The 18,391-nt window shown below is 36.8% G+C and overlaps 1 protein-coding gene across 4 annotated transcripts in view; it reads left to right on the top strand.

Moving 5' to 3' along the window:
- Nucleotides 1–18,391, top strand: part of ITCH (itchy E3 ubiquitin protein ligase) — a 142,936-nt gene that overhangs the window by 52,750 nt on the left and 71,795 nt on the right. For 3 of the 4 annotated variants that reach the window (XM_045443679.1, XM_045443680.1, XM_045443682.1), the window contains 3 exons: nucleotides 8,959–9,100; nucleotides 12,510–12,634; nucleotides 13,959–14,096. In XM_045443679.1, coding sequence (XP_045299635.1) covers nucleotides 8,959–9,100; nucleotides 12,510–12,634; nucleotides 13,959–14,096 — 405 coding nt within the window. The remainder of the gene's footprint in view (nucleotides 1–8,958; nucleotides 9,101–12,509; nucleotides 12,635–13,958; nucleotides 14,097–18,391) is intronic. The other variant, XM_045443683.1, reaches the window with a different exon arrangement.

Below are 18,391 nucleotides of genomic sequence, written 5' to 3'. Positions count from 1 at the left end.
CTCCCAACACTATGTTAAACAACAGTGGTGTCAGTGGACATCCCTGCTGTGTTCCTGATCTCATGGGGAAAGCTCTCAGTTTTCCCCCATTGAGGATGATATCAGCTGTGGGCTTTTCATATATGGCTTTTATGGTGTTATGTTCCTTCTATCCCGACTTTCTTGGGGGTTCTTATTAAGAAAGGATGCTGCTGTATTTTGTCAAATGCTTCTTCTGCATTTATTGACAGGATCATATGGTTCTTATCCTTTCTTCTATTATTGTGATGTATTACATTGATTGATTTGCCTGCGAATATTGAACTAGCCCTGCAGCCCAGGAATGAATCCCACTTGATCGTGGTGAATAATTCTTTTGATATACTGTTGAATTCAATTTGCTAGTATCTTGTTGAGAATTTTTGCATCCGTGTTCATCAGGGATATTTCACCTTTTTAGGTAAATTGTCAAAAAGGTAATTGTCCTTTTTAGTGGGGTCACTGTCTGGTTTGGGAATCAAGTTAATGTTGGCTTCATAGAGGGGTGCCTGGGTGGCTCAGTCGGTTGAGCATCCGTCTTTGGCTCAGGTCATGATCTCAGGGTCTGTGAGTTCAAGCCCTGCGTTGAGCTCTGTGCCGACAGCTCAGAGCCTGGAGCCTGTTTCGGATTCTGTGTCTCCCTCTCTCTCTCACCCTCCCCCATTCTTGCTCTGTCTCTCTCTGTCTCAAAAAAATAAATAAAGGTTAAAAAAAAATGGAAAAAAAATGTTGGCTTCATAGAATGAATCTGGAATCTTTATTTCTGTTTCTGTTTTTTGGAACAGGTTGAGAAGGATAGGTATTAACTCTGCTTTAAATGTCTGTTAGAATTCCCCTGGGAAGCCATCTGGCCCAGGACTCTTATTTGTTGGGAGATTTTTGATAACTGTGATTCAGTTTCTTCACTGGTTATGGGTCTGTTCAATTCTCTGTTTCTTCCCATTTGAGTTTTGATAGTGTGTGGGTGTCTAGGAATTTGTCCATTTCCTCCAGGTTGTCTAGTTTGTTGGCATATAATTTTTCATAGTATTCTCTGATAATTGTTTATATTTCTGTGATACTGGTTGTGGTCTGTCCTCTTTCATTTGTGATTTTATTTATTTGGGTCCTTTCTCTTTTCTTTTTGAGAAGTCTGGCTAGGGGGTTAAAAATTTTGTTTTATTTTTTCAAAAAAATAGCTCTTAGATTCATTGATCTGTTCTGGGTTTTTTGTTTTTTTTTTTATTCTATATTATTTCTGCTCTGATCTTTATTATTTCTCTTCTGCTGCTGGTTTTGGGATTTCTTTGCTGTTCTGCTTCTAATTCCTTTAGATGTGCTGTTAGATTTTGTATTTGGGATTTTTCTTGGTTTTTGAGATAGGCCCGGATTGCATTGTGTTTCCCTTTAGGACTTGCCTTTGCTGCATCCCAAAGGATTTGGACTGTCATGTTTTCATTTTCATTTGCTTCCATGTATCTTTTAATTTCTTCTTTAATTGCCTGGTTGACCTGTTCATTCTTTATTAGAATGTTCTTTAACTTTTGTGCATTTGGAAACTTTCCAAATTTTTTTCTTCTGGTTGATTTCAAGTTTCATAGCATTGTGATTAGAAAATATGCATGGTATGATCTCAATCCTTTTATATTTATTGAGGGCTGTTTCATGACCCAGTATGCGATCCATCTTAGAGAATGTTCCATGTACACTCAAAAAGAATGTGTATTCTGCTTTTGGATGAAAAGTTCTGAATGTATCTGTCATGTCCATCTGGTCCAGTGTATCATTCAAGGCCCTTGTATCTTTATTGATATTTTGCCCAGATGATCTGTCAATTGTTGTGAGTATTAAAGTCCCCTGCAATTACAGTATTCCTGTCAGTAAGATTGCTTATGTTTGTGATTAATTGACTTATGTATTTGGGTGCTACCAAGTTGGGAGCATAAGCATTTACAATTGTTAGCTCTTCTTGATGGATAGACCTTGTAATTATGACATACTGCCCTTCTTCATCCCTTGTTACAGCCTTTAGCTTAAAATCTAGTTTGTCTGATATAAGTATGGCTACTCCAGCTTTCTTTTGACTTCCAGTAGCATGATAGGTGGTTCTTCATCCCCTTACCTTCAATCTGAAAGTGCCCTCAGGTCTAAAATGGGTCTTTGGTAGACAGCATATAGATGGATCTTGTTTTTTGTTTTTTTTAATCCATTCTGATACCCTATGTCTTTTGATTAGAGCATTTAGTCCATGTACATTCAGAGTTATTATTGAAAGATATGGATTTAGTGTCGTTGTGTTATCTGTAGATGTCATGCTTGTGCTTATGTCTCTGGTGCTTTTTAGTGTTTGCAGCATTCCAGTCACAGAGTCCCCCTTTAGGATCTCTTGCAGGGCTGGTTTAGTGGTGATGAACTCCTTCAGTTTTTGTTTGGGAAAGCCTTTATCTCTCCTTCTGTTCTGAATGACAATCTTGCTAGATAAAAAGTCTTCTTAGCTGCATATTTTTCCTGTTCAGCACATTGAATATTTCCTGTCATTCCCTTCTGGCTTGCCAAGTTTCAGTGGACAGGTCTGCTGCTACCCTTATATGTCTACCTTGTAGGTTAAGGCCCATTTGTCTCTAGCTGCTTTCAGAATTCTGTATCTTTGTATTTTGCCAGTTTCATGATGATATGCCATGGAGAAGATCTATTCTTGTTAAATCTAAAGGGAGTTCTCTGAGCCTCCTGGATTTGGATGTCTATTTCCTTCCCCAGATTAGGGAAGTTCTCAGTTATAATTTGTTCAAGTAAACCTCTGCCTCTTTCTCCTTCTTCTGGAGCTCCTGTGATATGGATATTATTACATTTCCATCAAATCACTTAGTTCTGTAATTCTCCCCTTGTGGTTTAATATTTTCTTACCTCTCTTTTTCTAAGCTCATTATTTTCCATAATTTTATCTTCTATTTCACTTAATCTCCCCTCTGCCTCTTCCATCCTTGCTGTCACTACATCTAGTTTATTTAGCACCTCATTTCTTAATTTGTTGTGACTATTTCTTAGTTCCTTGATCTCTGTAGCAGTAGATTCTCTGCCATCTTCTAAGCTTTTTTTCTTCCTTCTATGCTTTTTTCCAAGCCCAGCTATTAATCTTGTGACTATTATTCTAAATTCTTGCTCAGTTATATTGTTCATTTCTGTTCTGAGCAATTCTCTAGCTGTCATTCCTTCCTGGAATTTCTTTTGAGGAGAATTCTTCTATTTTGTCATATTGGCTTGTTTTCTGTCCCTTATGTGTTTTAATAGCTTGTTATGAGTCTTGCTCCTGTGAGCACTGTTATATTAAAAAGGGGTCATAACACTGTCCAGGGCCTGGCCCTTCAGGAGGTGTTTTTGGAGTGTGTTTCATGCTCTCTGTTGTTGAGGCTCTGGTTGCTTTATCTCCCTACTCATAGTGGTGGTTTGGATCTTCCACCAGGTGTGCTTTGATTTGTACGTTGAAGTGTCCCTGGAAAAAATTTTAAAAAGGGGTGTGTATGGTGGTGGAAGAGGCCTTATCCTATACAGAGAGAGAAGTGACAGGGGTGGGGAAAAGGAAAAGAAAAAAAAATTGACCAGGCAGAGAATCAGAGAAACTATACAGCTTAGTCCAGAGAGATGGGGCGGGGGGGGGGGGGGGGGGGAGATAGAGGAAAGACAGAAGAGATGTAAAAAGAATAGATTGAAAATGTGTGCTTAAACCGACAACCAGAATAACCAGACTAGAGAAGGGAAGAAATAAGAGGAAGAAAAGGGGCGATATATATATCCCCCCCCACACACACACACAAAATAAGAATTGATCAAGAATCAAATCAAAGAATACAAAAACCACTGGACCAATATCTGATGGGGCCTTGGAACCGGTGCCTGCAATGATCTGGAGGAGGGACTGTTTGGTTAAGTCAGTGTCAATCTTGCTCTGTTACACATGCAGTTACCAGGTACAGAGGGATGTGGTTTGGTGTATGTGGATCCCACCTCCACTGTGGGCCCGTTGTCTGTTCCCTGAAACCCCACCTTGTTGATGATGGGGAGAAAACTGGCAACACCCCAGCCTCTCTTCCCCGGACCAGGTGTCCCAAACCACTTTGTTCAGGCCATCCTGACAGTGCCACACAGGCGTGAGCAGGCCACTTTGTTCTGCTCCACAGTCTCCCGCACCTTCAGGTGCTTGGGTGGGATTAAAACCCGGATCCTGCTCCACGCACCCTGGTTCCTGGGAAGTGCCACTCCACCCAGCCTGTCAACTGAGGGCCTCTGGCTCCTCACAGTGCTGAGTGGGCGCGAGTGCAAGCAGCCACCTATGTCCCCCTCCACCATCTCCTGTGCCTTCCAGGCACGTGGCTGGGATTCAAACCCCAATGTCTTACGGGATCCCTTGTCCCAGTTCCTGGATACTGTCACTCTGGGGTACTGTCAGGTACAAAGGACCTCTGGCTGGTGCGGGGGAGGGGGGGCAAGGGGTTCATGGGCCTACAGGGTCTTTTTCCTTGGAATGGCTATTTGTCTTCTCATAGCACTCAAGGGAAAGGGTTGTTCTCTCTGCTCCTGAGAGCTAGCTACCTAGCTCAGGGCTGGCTCCCCACCTCCCACAGTTAGAAATTGGTTCTTTCTCCATTTTTTTCCATTCCCCGGTCCATGGTTTTTCTCTTGTCCAAATACAGTCCTACATTTCCACAGCCTGTCTTTCTCTTCCTTTTGTCTCTTCACAGAAGGGGATCCCTCCCTTCCGTTCCTATGCCGCCTGTTTTATCTCTCCCAGTTTGCAGTCATGCACCTATGGCCTGCTACGTTGTCCCTGTGGGCCCCTGGAGATGTTTCTGTCACTCTGTAACCCGGATTCCTAGAATTCCAAGTCTTCTGGCCTCAATACTGCTGTGTTTGAGGGACACGGGAACTTCCGGTCCCCCTGCTTCTCCACCATGTTGACCACTCTCTAGTAACATTTTCTGTAATTTGAATCTAATTTATGGAAATAACTTGAGTAGCCATTTAGCTTCAAGTTTGAGTTGAATAAGAAAGGTTGTCTTTTGTGCTACTCTTCAACATAGATCTAGATAATTCATTGAAGTAGTTGCTTTGGGAACTTCTGTTGGCATTTAACTAATTTGTTCACATTTTACTGGAATATTGTTAGTGAATGTCCCTGTATTTTTCATATTGGGCAATAACTTTCTTGTGTAGTTTATCAGATAGATGCAAAAATTATAGTAGAAAATAATAAATACTGTCAAATGCTTTGATCTGTGTACCATTAAAGTTTCTATCGTTAAACTCTTGGGGAGGTCATTTCGCCCCTGACCCCAAGTTTTAGTTAAGAAATGTATATTAGACTAATGATTCCCATCTCTGGAGAAGCTAATGTCTGGTCTTGGTTCTGATACTTAATAGTTATGTAACCTTGTGCATGTCACTAATACCTTTGAGCCTCAGTTTCCTTAACTGTGAACTGAGGTAAACAACAATGTGAAATGCCCAGAAGAGTTTAAATTTCATCATGCAGACATTAGAGAAGTATTTGAAAAGTACTGACATGAGCACATCTGTTTTAGGAAGATAATCCTAGAAGTTGAGGGGTTGCAGAAGTGAGGTTAAAAACAATTGTTGGAGACCTTTGCGGTAGCCCAGGTGATGTGATACTGAGATTTTTCAGTTTCCTGTCTTATAGTTTACCATTTTTATTCTTTTAATTTACTATAGTAAATTAAGTTTCAGGAAGTAGTGCAGTGATCTATTTTTTAATATTGGGACTGTAACAAAAGTTTTATGCAATGTAAACTGAGATTTGAGCAGTTAATTTCTCCTGTTCAGGCTTCGCAAGTGACCCTCACGCAAACTTTTAAGTTCTGTTGAATTTGTCTTTTTATGTGTAAAAATTAAGATGATAATTCCTATCTCACAGGATAGTCTTTTGAGTATTAAAATGAAAATGTTTTGGGGTGCCTGGTGGCTTGGTTAAGCATCCAACTTCCACTCAGGTCATGATCTCATGGCTCGTGAGTTGTAGCCCTGTGTCAGGCTCTGCTGACAGCTCAGAGCCTGGGGCCTGCTTGGGATTCTGTGTGTCCCTCTTTCTCTGCCCCTCCCTTGCCTCACACTCTCTGTCTCTTTCTCTCAAAAAATAAACATTGGAAAAAAAATTTTTTTAATGAAAATGTTTATGTGGCAGACACATAGCCAACACTAACTGTTAGTGTTAGTTTCATTTACCTCTTTTATTTCCACATTTAAAGTTTCCTACAATGTCTCTAGTGGGGTTGGGTGGGATTATATGGCAAAATAACTTTGAAAAGTTTGAATCCTAAAATGCCACTGAGGGCAGATGGTTTCCTTCCTGTCAGGCCTACATTGCTTTGTTCTAGATTTAATCAGTTTCAGAGGTCCATAAGAGCCTCTGAAGTACAATGGCGGTCTTTGCAAAATTGTTTAGGCTTTTTTCACCTTTTCTCAGGCCAGAAATGTGTTAAAAATAAGGGTTTTATAATTTTCTGTGGCAATCCTGTGATTAAATATTGCTCTGTATTAAGTACTTGAGCTTTATAGTACATATTAATCAGAGATAGGTCTGTGCCCCGCTTGATTGTTTTCTTTTCTGAAAAAGACTTTTTAGTGTTTACACTTAGATGTCTCACAAACATCTCAAATTTTATACATTCATTATAATACTCTTGATTTCCTGCCTATGCCACCCCCCCCTCAGGCTTGTATCCCAGATCTTTCCATCTTACTAAATGACATATTCTTCCATTCAGTTATTCATACCGAAAACCTGTGAATTATCCTTGCTTCTTCTTTTTTCCAGCTTCCTCATGTAATCTAATCATGTTGGTTCTCCTTAGAAAATATTTATTCCCCCCCCCCCGGATTCATGTTCACGATCCAAACCACTGTCATCTCTTGATTAGATGACTCTAGTAGTCTCTTAACCCCCACTTTTGTCTCCCTATCAATTTATTTTTCCCACAGCAGAATTATCTTTGAGTATTAATCTGATTATCACTGTATTCTCAGTGCCCCAAATAATATCTGATATATATAGTAGGCACTCAGTAAATTTGTTGAATAGCACTCTTTTTTTAAAATGTTTATTTATTTTTGAGAGAGAGAGTGCGTGTGAGTGGGCTGTGTAGGGGCAGAAAGAGAGGGAGACACAGAATCAGAAGCAGGCTCCAGGTTCCAACCTGTCAGCACAGAGCTGGACACTAGGACTCCAACTCACGAACCACGAGATCATGAGCTGAACTAAAGTTGGACGCTCAACCCAGGTGCCCCAGAATAGCACGCTTACTTAAAGTTCCTCAGAGGTTCCTCGTTGCCTACTTCAGTAACATCTCTTGCAGTTTTTTTTTTCTTTCTTTGACAGGTACTTTTTTTGATACTGCATATTGATATGAAATCTCATCAAACTTTATTATACCAAATGTTCCAAAATAATGATGAAGTTTTGGTTTATAGAATGTGCATACATTGTTGGGAGTACTAACCCAGCAGCTGGCTTGCATGCTACCAAAAAGGCATATAAGTATCAAAGGAAAGAAGTGATGTTTGTGAAGTCAGGAGATTCATAGCTGCCACCTGGGACTGGACCTGCTAGGATGCCCAGACTGTGTATGCTTTGGACTGTGTATTGAGTTTCTTGGGTAGCTGCTATACAAACTCGTGTAGCACTACCAAATGTCCCTTAATCTTGGTGGGCACTGACATTCTCTGTGCTTAGCTGCTAGAATAGATATTTAGGTAGTAGAATGTTTCCATGGCTGTGATCACCTCATTTATAGGGGAGCAACGAGTTGTCAACTTGTGGGAACCATTATTAGGTGCTCTACTAGATTTGAATCTACTTGTTGCACCTTCCAAGGGTCTTGGACAAGGCTATTTTTTGGCAAAGGTAACTAACTCAAGGGTGAAGATGAAGGAATCAGTCAGTATCTTAAGATGTACTTTGTAGGAAGCTCTTGCTAATATGAGATATGAGACGCTAAAAACAATCCTAGTTTGCAACTGTCTTCCTCTGGTGACTTTCCAGCATGCTTAGAATAAAATCCAAATTCCTTATCTGGGCTTAAAAAGCTGAATGTGATCTCACCTCATTTACCATTCTTCCCTGTTTGCTATATTTCCTCCAGATATGCCAAGCCTTTTTGCTTCTCTCCAGATGCTCTCTTCCCACTTCCAGTCTTCTCCAGGCAAACTCCCTGTCATTTAGATGTTTGCTTAAAACTGTTTCTTCAGAGATTACCAAATTATATTCTGCCACATTAGCCTGTTTTTCAGCACAAGGACTTATCTCTAACTAGGATATTATCTCCCTGAGAGTCAGGGCCTTTTCTGTACTGTAAACTGCACTATTTACAGTTGAGAGCAATTATCTGGTACATGTTAGGGATTCAAATATTTGTTGACTGAGTTTGTTGATGTACTTTATAAAAAAAAAAATTAGAGCACGAGAGCACGTGAGTGAGGGCAGAAGGGGAGAGACAGAGAGAGAAAGAGAAGGAGAGAGAAAGAGAGAAAAAGAATATCCCAAGCAAGCTCCATGCTCAGCACAGAGCCCAATGCTGGGGTCATTTCCACGACCCTGGGATCGTGACCTGATCTGAAATCAAGAGTCAGACGCTCAACTGACTGAGCCATCCAGATGCCCCTGATGGTGTATTTTTTAATTGACTTCAGAGTACTGAGACTATTGATACTGACATTGGGGAGTCTATTAATAGTAATTTGGGTGAATGATGTGGGGGAAGTCCTATGTTCATTTACTAGGATGGAAGGAAATACAAAGGTTATGAGTGAATAAAATTAGTAAGTATTTTAGACTAAAACTGCTTCTCTGAGTAAAAGTAATAATGTTCTATGTAACCTTTATGAAATTAAATGGATTTGAAGGATGAACTAACATCTCAAATATTTAAATATTTTCTCCTTTATTTTGCCTAGTCATTTCAGCAAAACTTAAAGAAAATAAAAAGAATTGGTTTGGACCAAGTCCTTATGTGGAAGTCACAGTTGATGGACAGTCAAAGAAGACAGAAAAATGCAACAATACGAACAGTCCCAAATGGAAGCAACCCCTTACAGTGTAGGTTTGAAAGTATTTTCTACAGTGTATTTAGTTTAATAAGTGAATAGCAGTGAAGCTTTAAAAGTTTCTCACTTGTTTTCTTTGCTCCTCTTCTCATGTTTTTGTTTTTCTTTCTCATCTATTCCTAGGACTCCTTTCTCTAGTCCCTTTTTTGTTTCTCTTTAGATATTTCTGTTTTTCCAATCTCTCCTTTACCTTCTTCAGTTTAATTGATGGTGGTATCATTATTGCTACTGAACAGCATCTGGAGAGCCCGTGGTTATGGGCCTAGAAAGATTCTTAACAGCTCTTTCCTTAAATTAGGGTTGAAGTACAGGGCTTTTAAAAATAATTTTTTTGGTGTGTGTTTGTCTTGTCCTTTTTCTTCTTTTTTTTCTTTTTCTTTTTCTTTTTCTTTTTCTTTTTCTGTCTCTGTCTCTGTCTCTTTCTCTTTCTCTTTCTCTTTCTCTTTCTCTTTCTCTTTCTCTTTTTCTCCGCCTCTGCCGCCTCCGCCTCCTCCTCCTGCTCCTGCTCCTGCTCCTCTTTGTTTCTTTTTCTTTTCAAGTAGGTTTCATGCCCAGCCTGGGGCCCAGCATGGGGCTTGACCTCATCACTGTGAAATCAAAACCTGAGCTGAGATTAAGAGTTGGATGCTTAACCAACTGAGCTACCCAGGCATCCCTTGTTTTTGTGTTTTTAATTATGATGCCCACACAGAACCTACACAGGGGTTTTCTTCCTTTAAAAAAAATTCTGTAACTGTTTTTATGTATGTATGTATGTATGTATATATGTATGTTTATTTTTGAGAGCAAAAGAGAGAGAGCTAGCAGGGAAGGGGCAGAGAGAGAGGGAGACAAAGAATCGGAAGCAGGCTCCAGGCTCTGAGCCATCAGCCCAGAGCCCAACGCGTGGCTCGAACTCACGGACCGCGAGATCGTGACCTGGCTGAAGTCGGACGCTTAACCGACTGCGCCACCCAGGCGCCCCTCAAAAATAAATAAATATTAAAAAAAATTTTAAAAAAAAAATAAATAAATAAAATGGAAAAGAGCATGATTTATCAACAAATGGATTTCAAGATAATATAGCATATTTAGTTTGGGGACCAAATGTATATTAAAATGTAGCTCAAAATATAACTGGTTGTCACCACATCAAATATACAAAAATTCTTTTTATTACATAACATTTGGAATTCTTTTTTTTAATTTTGAATTTTTTAAAACATTCTTTTTTTTCTTAAGTTTATTTTTGAGAGAGAGAGAGTATGAGTAGAGAGAGTGTGAGTGGGGCAGGGGCAGAGAAAGAGGGGGACAGAGGATCTGAAGCAGGCTCTTGACTGGCAGCTGAGAGCCCATTGTGGGGCTTGAACTAGTGAACTGTGAGATCATGACCTGATCCAAAGGCAGACACTTAACCGACTGAGCCACGTAGGCGCCTCCTAACATTTGGAATTCTTGAATTTTCTTCCCTTAGAGAAATAAACCAGTGACTAAGGAAAAGTTTCATTTCTAAATGGTGAGATATTTGAAACTATAAGCTGTTCACACAGTACATGCTGATGTGTATAGTATTTATTCCTAATAAATGACAAAACAAATTGGATATACCTAAATTGTTTTTTAACATGACTTTTATTTTTATTTTTTTAACATGACTTTTGGATTTCTAGGGTATCTGGATGTACTTTATGATGATTTTGAGCAAATAAGTGAAATTTAAGAAGTATCCTAATGCTTATCTGTATTTATTTCAACAAAGTTTCTTAGACTTTGTTTTTAATTAGTGGTCTATTAGAGATTGAATCTACATTTAAAAATATATGAGCAGATGTTTTTTTAAAGCAAATGAAATCTGTAAAAGATCACCAGTCTCTGTAATGATGAGAGATATTTAGCAGAATAACTGAGTATTGACTGAATACTCATCAAGTTTCTCTCAACTGCTGGCTCTGCTCACTAGATGTGCACCTTGAGGCTCTTTAAGCTGATAATGATATGAACTCCTTAGTGGTTTAAAAGTTAAGAAAAAAGAAACTTCTCCTTGTAGCCTCTTAAGGTAATATTATTGTTGATCCAATATTATTGTTGATTATTGATGATGTTTGGGGGAACGCATAGCTCAAGTTCTGAATTTTTAAGTTGTAGCAGATTGGTCTGCAATGTTTACATGGCTTCTGTTGTGGGCATTCTCTCTAGAATTGAATTAATTTAGATAAGACCATCTTTGAGAGTATACTTTATCCTCTTTCAAATGAAAGTAAAATTAATAATTCCTTACATTCCATCCCCATTTAGTTTGTTTAAACTTAAAATGGTGGTGAAAATATGATAATGAGGGTAATAGACATAGGTAGGCTTCTGAGAAAGAGTTTATTTGTCCCCCCAAATTTTATCACCTTTTAGAATGAAGTATAGAGAAATTCAAATATTTCTAGAATTTTTCTTTCATTTTCAATTTTTTAAAATGTTTTATTTATTTTTGAGAGAGAGAGACAGAAAGTGTACAAGTGGGGGAGGAGCAGAGAGAGAGAGAGGGAGACAGAATCCAAAATAGGCTCCCAGTTCTGAGCTGTCCGCACAGAGCCCAACATGGGGCTCGAACCCACAAACCATGAGATCATGACCTGAGCTGAAGTTGGATGCTTACCTGACAGAGCCACCCAGGTGTCCCTAGAATTTTTCTTTATAGCATTGAACCATACTATGGCAGATAATAACAGTGTTCCTGTTTTTCTAATTGGTGACTTTGAGAACACTTTGTATGCAGTTTAGTGCAAGTTCAGATTTCCCAAAATTTGTTTTGGAAATGACCATTACAGATAGTATTCTTCTCCTCCTCCTCCTCCTCCTCCTCCTCCTCTTCCTCCCCGCCCCCCCCTCCTCCTCCTCCTCCTCTGTTTTCAGACCTTTGTTCAAATTACAGCCTGCCACTGACTAGCTGTGGGATGCTGGGCAACTTGCTTAATTAACTTCTCTGAATAGTGGTTTCTATATCTGAAGATTCAGGTGGTAATTCCCATCTCTTAGGGTTGCCGTGAAGATGAAATGAAATCACCTCAGGCTCACTATACTACCTGACATAAAGTAAAGATTTAATTTATAAATTAACTTTTTATACTACTAAAGTAAGACAAATTTTCTAACAGTTTGTAGCATGATGAGCAGTTTTACTTGTGTTGGTGATATATGCATGAAGTTGCCCCTGTAGTTCAGCCACAAATGAAAATGACAATGTGAGCATGTAGCATTCAGATATTTTCTGTAAGATTACAAAATAGGGGCAATATTGATTGTACAATAAACTGTAAGAGATACAGTCAGAAGATTTTAGACATTAAAATTTAATTGTAATTTATTTAGGATCCCACTGTGATATTTTAATGAAAATAATAATTTTTTTTTTAACCTTTCTTCACTTTTAGTATTGTCACCCCTGTGAGTAAATTGCATTTTCGCGTGTGGAGTCATCAGACACTGAAATCTGATGTTTTGTTGGGAACTGCTGCATTAGATATCTTTGAAACCTTAAAGTCAAACAACATGAAACGTATGTATGTAAAAGTAACAGAAATTGTGTTAGGCTATTTGTTTTTCTGCAAGAAATACATGTGCAAGACGTGCAGAATGACTATGTTCACTGTTTTTAAGGTTGCTTGGTTATAATATTAATGAGGAGAACAATCTTTAGCTTTTTAAAAAATGTATGTTTATTTATTTTGAGAGAGAAAGAGAGAACCAATGTGTGCATGCATGTGCACTTGCAAGCCTGAGTAGGGGAGGGGCAGAGAGAATCCAAGCAAGCTTTGCATTCTGAGCCCTTGAGCTCATGACCTGAGCTGAAATCAAAGGTCAGATGTTTAACTAACTGAACCACCCGGGTGCCTCAAATTTTGAATTATTTAAAGCATTCTGAGCAACCTTGGTTTAGCCATTCATTTTTGACCCAATATTTTTTAGTAAATTTAGTAAATAGGTACTTATTAAAATATTATAACTCAATTATGGAAAACTAAAGAATATAGAGATGAAAAATGTAACCCTATTTCAAAGACATATATGATTAATATTTTGACAGATTGTCTTTTCAAATGCTTTTTTTAAATTTCCTAATTTTAGATGGCTGTGGTTTTATTTGTGTGTGTGTGTGTGTGTGTGTGTGTGTGTGTGTGTGTGTATATATGAAGATATGTAAAAACTTGAAACATGCTTGTTTTGATTAATATATCATGATTTAAAAAATTTTTTTTTTTTAATGTTTATTTTTGAGACAGAGACAGAGCATGAACGGGGGAGGGGCAGAGAGAGAGGGAGACACAGAATCGGAAGCAGGCTCCAGGCTCTGAGCCATCAGCCCAGAGCCCAACGCGGGGCTCAAACTCACGGACCACGAGATCCTGAGCTGAGCTGAAGTCGGACGCTTAACCGACTGAGCCACCCAGTGCCCCTAATATATCATGATTTTAAAACATAGATGTTTTTCTACCCCTTGACTATCTAAAACATACTTTCTAAATCTCATTTAGGATTTAAGAGATGCAGTCCATTCTTAAGTTATATGTTTTCACTCAGTAAAATTCAGGCATATATTGCTGAATAATCCCGCTGGCTTATTTTCTGCAAGGATGGAATGAATATAACAAATGAGATGATTGAGCTATTTAATATTTTACATTATGGATATTAAACATTAACAAATTTTGTTGTTTTTTTAAATGTTTGTGTCAAAAGTCCTGAAACCTCAGAGAAGTATACTAAAAACAATTTATATACACAAAAATATAAATTTTTTCTGACATTCATTGTTTTTAACAGTTAAGATGGCTTAAAGAAAAAAAAGTGACTATTTGTTCTGTAATTATATTCTCTTACAGTTGAGGAAGTAGTTGTGACTTTACAGCTTGTAGGTGACAAAGAGCCAACAGAGACAATGGGGGACTTGTCAGTTTGTCTTGATGGGCTGCAGTTAGAGTCTGAAGTTGTTACCAATGGTGAAACTACATGTTCAGAAAGTAAGTAATCACTTTTTATATAGGCTCTTTAATGATTCTTCTAATGTTAGCCACCATAGATGCTGTATGTAATTATTGCTATTCTTTTTCACCTTAAAGAAATTATTTCTTTTTTAAAAAGAGACATTGATTATTTTAAACATTTTCCTTTTAGTGCATTGTTCCTATGAATAAAACATTTTTCTGTAAGTTGAAAAGTTGAAAATCAAAGTTGAATCACAGTTGATTCTGTGTAATGAATTGATTTGTAAAATATTTATTTTGTAGACCAATGATGATAGTTAATATGGCAAATGATGCCATACCCTCTCCATTGCCAATGGCAGACATAGTGTGTCTGTAGTAGTATCTAGTTTAAATTTGACTTGAAATCCTTCTTAGTACTGTATCAGCCTACCAATACAAGCTGAAATCCATTTGCCATTCCTTTTCCATTTCTGTAGGCTACATTTACAGAGGTATCTTTGTGTTACAATAATGACAAAACCAATTCATTATACGTATACCAGCATAGCTTACAATTTATGACTCACTAGTTTTTGTTAAAGGAAATAATAAACATGAACTAATTGAAAGAAGTTTGGCACCCGGATTAGTGCCTATATAGCTAGCATGCTTAATGAAAGTACTTCTTAGTGGATTCCTTTTAGATTTTTCCATTACTTACAAATGTGCTAAGCAAATTTTCACTTGAAATGTCAATTTAAGAGTCCCCAAGACAAAGAGCAGATTAGTGGTTTTCTTGATTAGTCTGACAAAGTTCTTTTTGTTTACTTAGAAACTACATTATAAAACATTTTGCAGTCGTCAGATGCTATTCTTCTGTTTCTGCTTTGGAAGACTTCCTACTTCCTCTTTAACTCATGATCTTTTTTAATAGCAGGACCTTCAACACAGTCCTGGTGTATCTTGCAGATTGTTTCTTTGAGGTTAGTGAGGGTGGAGAGAAATTTCTGAAATGGTCATACTGCTTCAGAGTTGACAAGTTCATTTTAATTAACTACTATTCATAGGAACTCTGTAATAGTCAAATTTTTCCATAAATTGAAATACTAGAAAATAATACACAAGTTAAATTTCATTTTTATATTGCTCTACACTCTGCATTTATAGCTGCTTAAGTTTTTTACCCCCTACAAGTTGAAACTGTTACCAATGAAAAATACTTAATAATTAACAAAGCATATCCATTTTCATATTTTAAGGTAGAATCTAAATTGTATACTTATACTTACAACTTTATTGTTTATTGCCCACAAAAGTGAATATTTCTATGTTACCAGTTTTCCACTCAGGTAAGAAAATAATTGATAGAATTTAACATAATTATTTGAAGTAGAGATTTTAATTGGAAAGTCACACTGTATTTTAGGATTGGAGTTGCCAGATAAAATAGCTGCCATTTTTTTAATGCTTGCCATGTGCCAGCCACTATGGTGATGTGTTTACATATATGCTCATTTAACCATCGTAGCTTTAGTAAGGCACAACCTGCATTTTGCATATAAGGAAATTGAGACTCTGATAATTGAAATAATAAGTCCAATATCACACCAATTAGTATGATGCAGAGTCAAGATTGAAATACAAATATTTGTTGATGTTTCCTATTCTTTCCAGTTGATTCACACTTAGAAACCGAGAAACTTTGAATCAAGTCATGAGTTGTAAGCGGACAAAATCTGGTCTAGTTCACAAGCATGCATGATGGGAACTACACTTAGATTGTTCTTTGGTTCCATTTCTGTAACTTTAATTATAAACCAGAAATGAAAATAAGAGTTTACCACTAAAATTGAATTTCTAGCACCTGGCATAGGTTGGTTAGATAAGAACTGGGGAGGTAGGGGGGTGAGGGGGATTGCTTTTGTATTCGAATAATTTTCTACTGTTAGAGATTTTTAGATTATTTTTTTCCCCTGAGAATGTTAGAGGTTGTGTTTTGTTTAAAAAAATTTTTTTAAGATTTTGTTCTTAAGTAATCTCTATACCCAACGTGGGGCTCAAACTTACAACCCCAAGATCACACATGTTCTACTTACTGAGCCAGCCGGGCATCCCAGTCAAGTTTTTTTGTGGAAGAACATGTAGAATGGTTCTTAGAAGAAATTTGTTCTTGTAGACTTAAATATGTTTGGTTAATTTTTAAATAATGTTTATGAAAAGAAATCACTGAATTTTAGTATTAAAAGTCACCAAATAATAGCTTGCTATAAATGTAGATTTAGTGGGAATGTTGGATTTTCCTGATGAGACAGTATTATCTCTTTGGGTACTTAGAAATTTTTGGCTCATTGTTTTCGGTGGATAAATTTTTTTTAAATGACTGTTAAATAAATAAACCTTTTTCAAGTGAAACAAAATTTACTCAACGTGTTTGTTTTTTCTTCATGCTTATCTTCAGGCTTTATTTGAAAACTAGAGAGCTTTATATCCTCACCCCACCTTCCCAACCCCATGCTGGCTCAGAGAACAAGTTTAATATGCAACTGAGCATCCTAGTTGTAGTTGTCACATTTTCTTTGATATTCTTTCTTCTCTGATTTAGAAAGTAACTTCATAATTTGTCCTGGTGTTTTCCTCTCTTTAAGTACAGAGTTGCCTTTTATGAATCTCTAGGAAGAATCCTTTATTTAATTAGTTACACAGATTTACTGCTTTAGCACTCAGATCTAAAGTCAGTCAACAAATTGAGTGTGGGCAGTTCATATCTGCAAGAACTTCCCATTCATCTGTTTTTACCTCTTGGGCTGCTGGTAGTGGTAGATCATTAGTTTAATACCTGTCTTCCTAAATATGACCTCCGGTAGGAAACACTGAAAAGCATTACTGTCAAAGACATTTTTCCTAAAGACAAATAAAAATCTATTTTACTTTTAAATTCATGATTATAAAGTAAGAACATATTCTTATAAAGATCTTTATTCTTTACCATGCATACTCTGAATGTATTTAAAATTAATTTGGAGATAGGTTTTGGCATATGTGACCTTTGGTTCTTAATATGTATGTTCCATTCCATTTTGACTGTATCTCATTCTTTCTTTCATTTGACTCTAGTTTTTGTGGTTCCTTTTAATTTTAATGTAAATCGCCATTTTATATGAATCTATAATGTTTTCTTATCAGTATAATAAACTCTAAGAAACTAGCTTAAATTTTTTGCTTTACCAAATATTACTTGAAATTACTGATCTCAACTGGATCTGGGTACCAACTAATTATTTTATGGAGATAAACTTATTTGACTTATCTTTGAATGTTTTTGTATATATGTTCAAATATTAACTAGTTTACCCTCCTCAAAAAGCCAGGAAAACTTTATTTCCACTAGTTCTACTTTAAAAATCCAAATATTAAGGCTGTAATATAGTCATTATTGGTTTAGAGTAAGACTTTGCTGAATTCTTCATCCATTTATACAATTTACAAAGCATTTTGACTTATATTCTCATATATATTACATATATTCTTATATTTAACATGTGTAATACATAAACCAGCATAAATTATTCACCCATAACTGCCACACACCTTAGAAATTAGAGCATTAACAATCATTATATCCTCCTGTATTTTCCTCCCTAGAAATCTGTATCTTTCCCCTACAGATAATCACTACTCTAAATTTTGAATTTATCATTTCCTTGTTTAAACATTTTTTTTTATCACCTGTGCATGTCCCTAAGCAGTCTATTACTTGCACTTTTTCTTGAGCTCTATGAAAATAGATTTTTGCCTTTTAAAATTTATCCATAGTACTTCTCTGTAATTCATTTATTTTTGTTGCTATATGATAATCTGTTAGGTGAATATACCACAGTTTATCCATTTTTATGTCAAAAGACAATCTGATTTCTTTCCAGGTTTTGCCATCAAGAACATACAGTCATAATTGAATATTTTTGCGTTTAGTCATTTATATGTCTCCTGGTACAGTTTGAAGAGTCTATGTGGGATATATACTTGAGAATGGAATTTCTCCTATATATTGATATGTGCACTTTCAGTTTTACAACATTTATTGTTTCTCAAATATGTCCCTTTTTTGTTGTGATTCTTTTGAGGTACAATTTACATAACATACAACTAACCTTATAAAGTATACAATTCAGTGGCATTTAGTATATACATAATGATAGTATCTACCACCTCTGATTTCAAAACATTTTCATCACCCCAGAAAAACAAACCATTGTCCATTATATAATCACTCCCCATTCCCCACCCCCAACCCTTGGTAATCTCTAATATGCTTTTTGCCTTTAGGGATTTGCCTATTCTGGATATATCAT

This window comes from Leopardus geoffroyi, chromosome A3 (genome assembly GCF_018350155.1).
Source record: "Leopardus geoffroyi isolate Oge1 chromosome A3, O.geoffroyi_Oge1_pat1.0, whole genome shotgun sequence".
NCBI classification, from domain to species: domain Eukaryota; kingdom Metazoa; phylum Chordata; class Mammalia; order Carnivora; family Felidae; genus Leopardus; species Leopardus geoffroyi.
The sequence above is the reverse complement of the archived record's forward strand: the minus strand, read 5'-3'. Positions and strand labels throughout refer to the sequence as shown.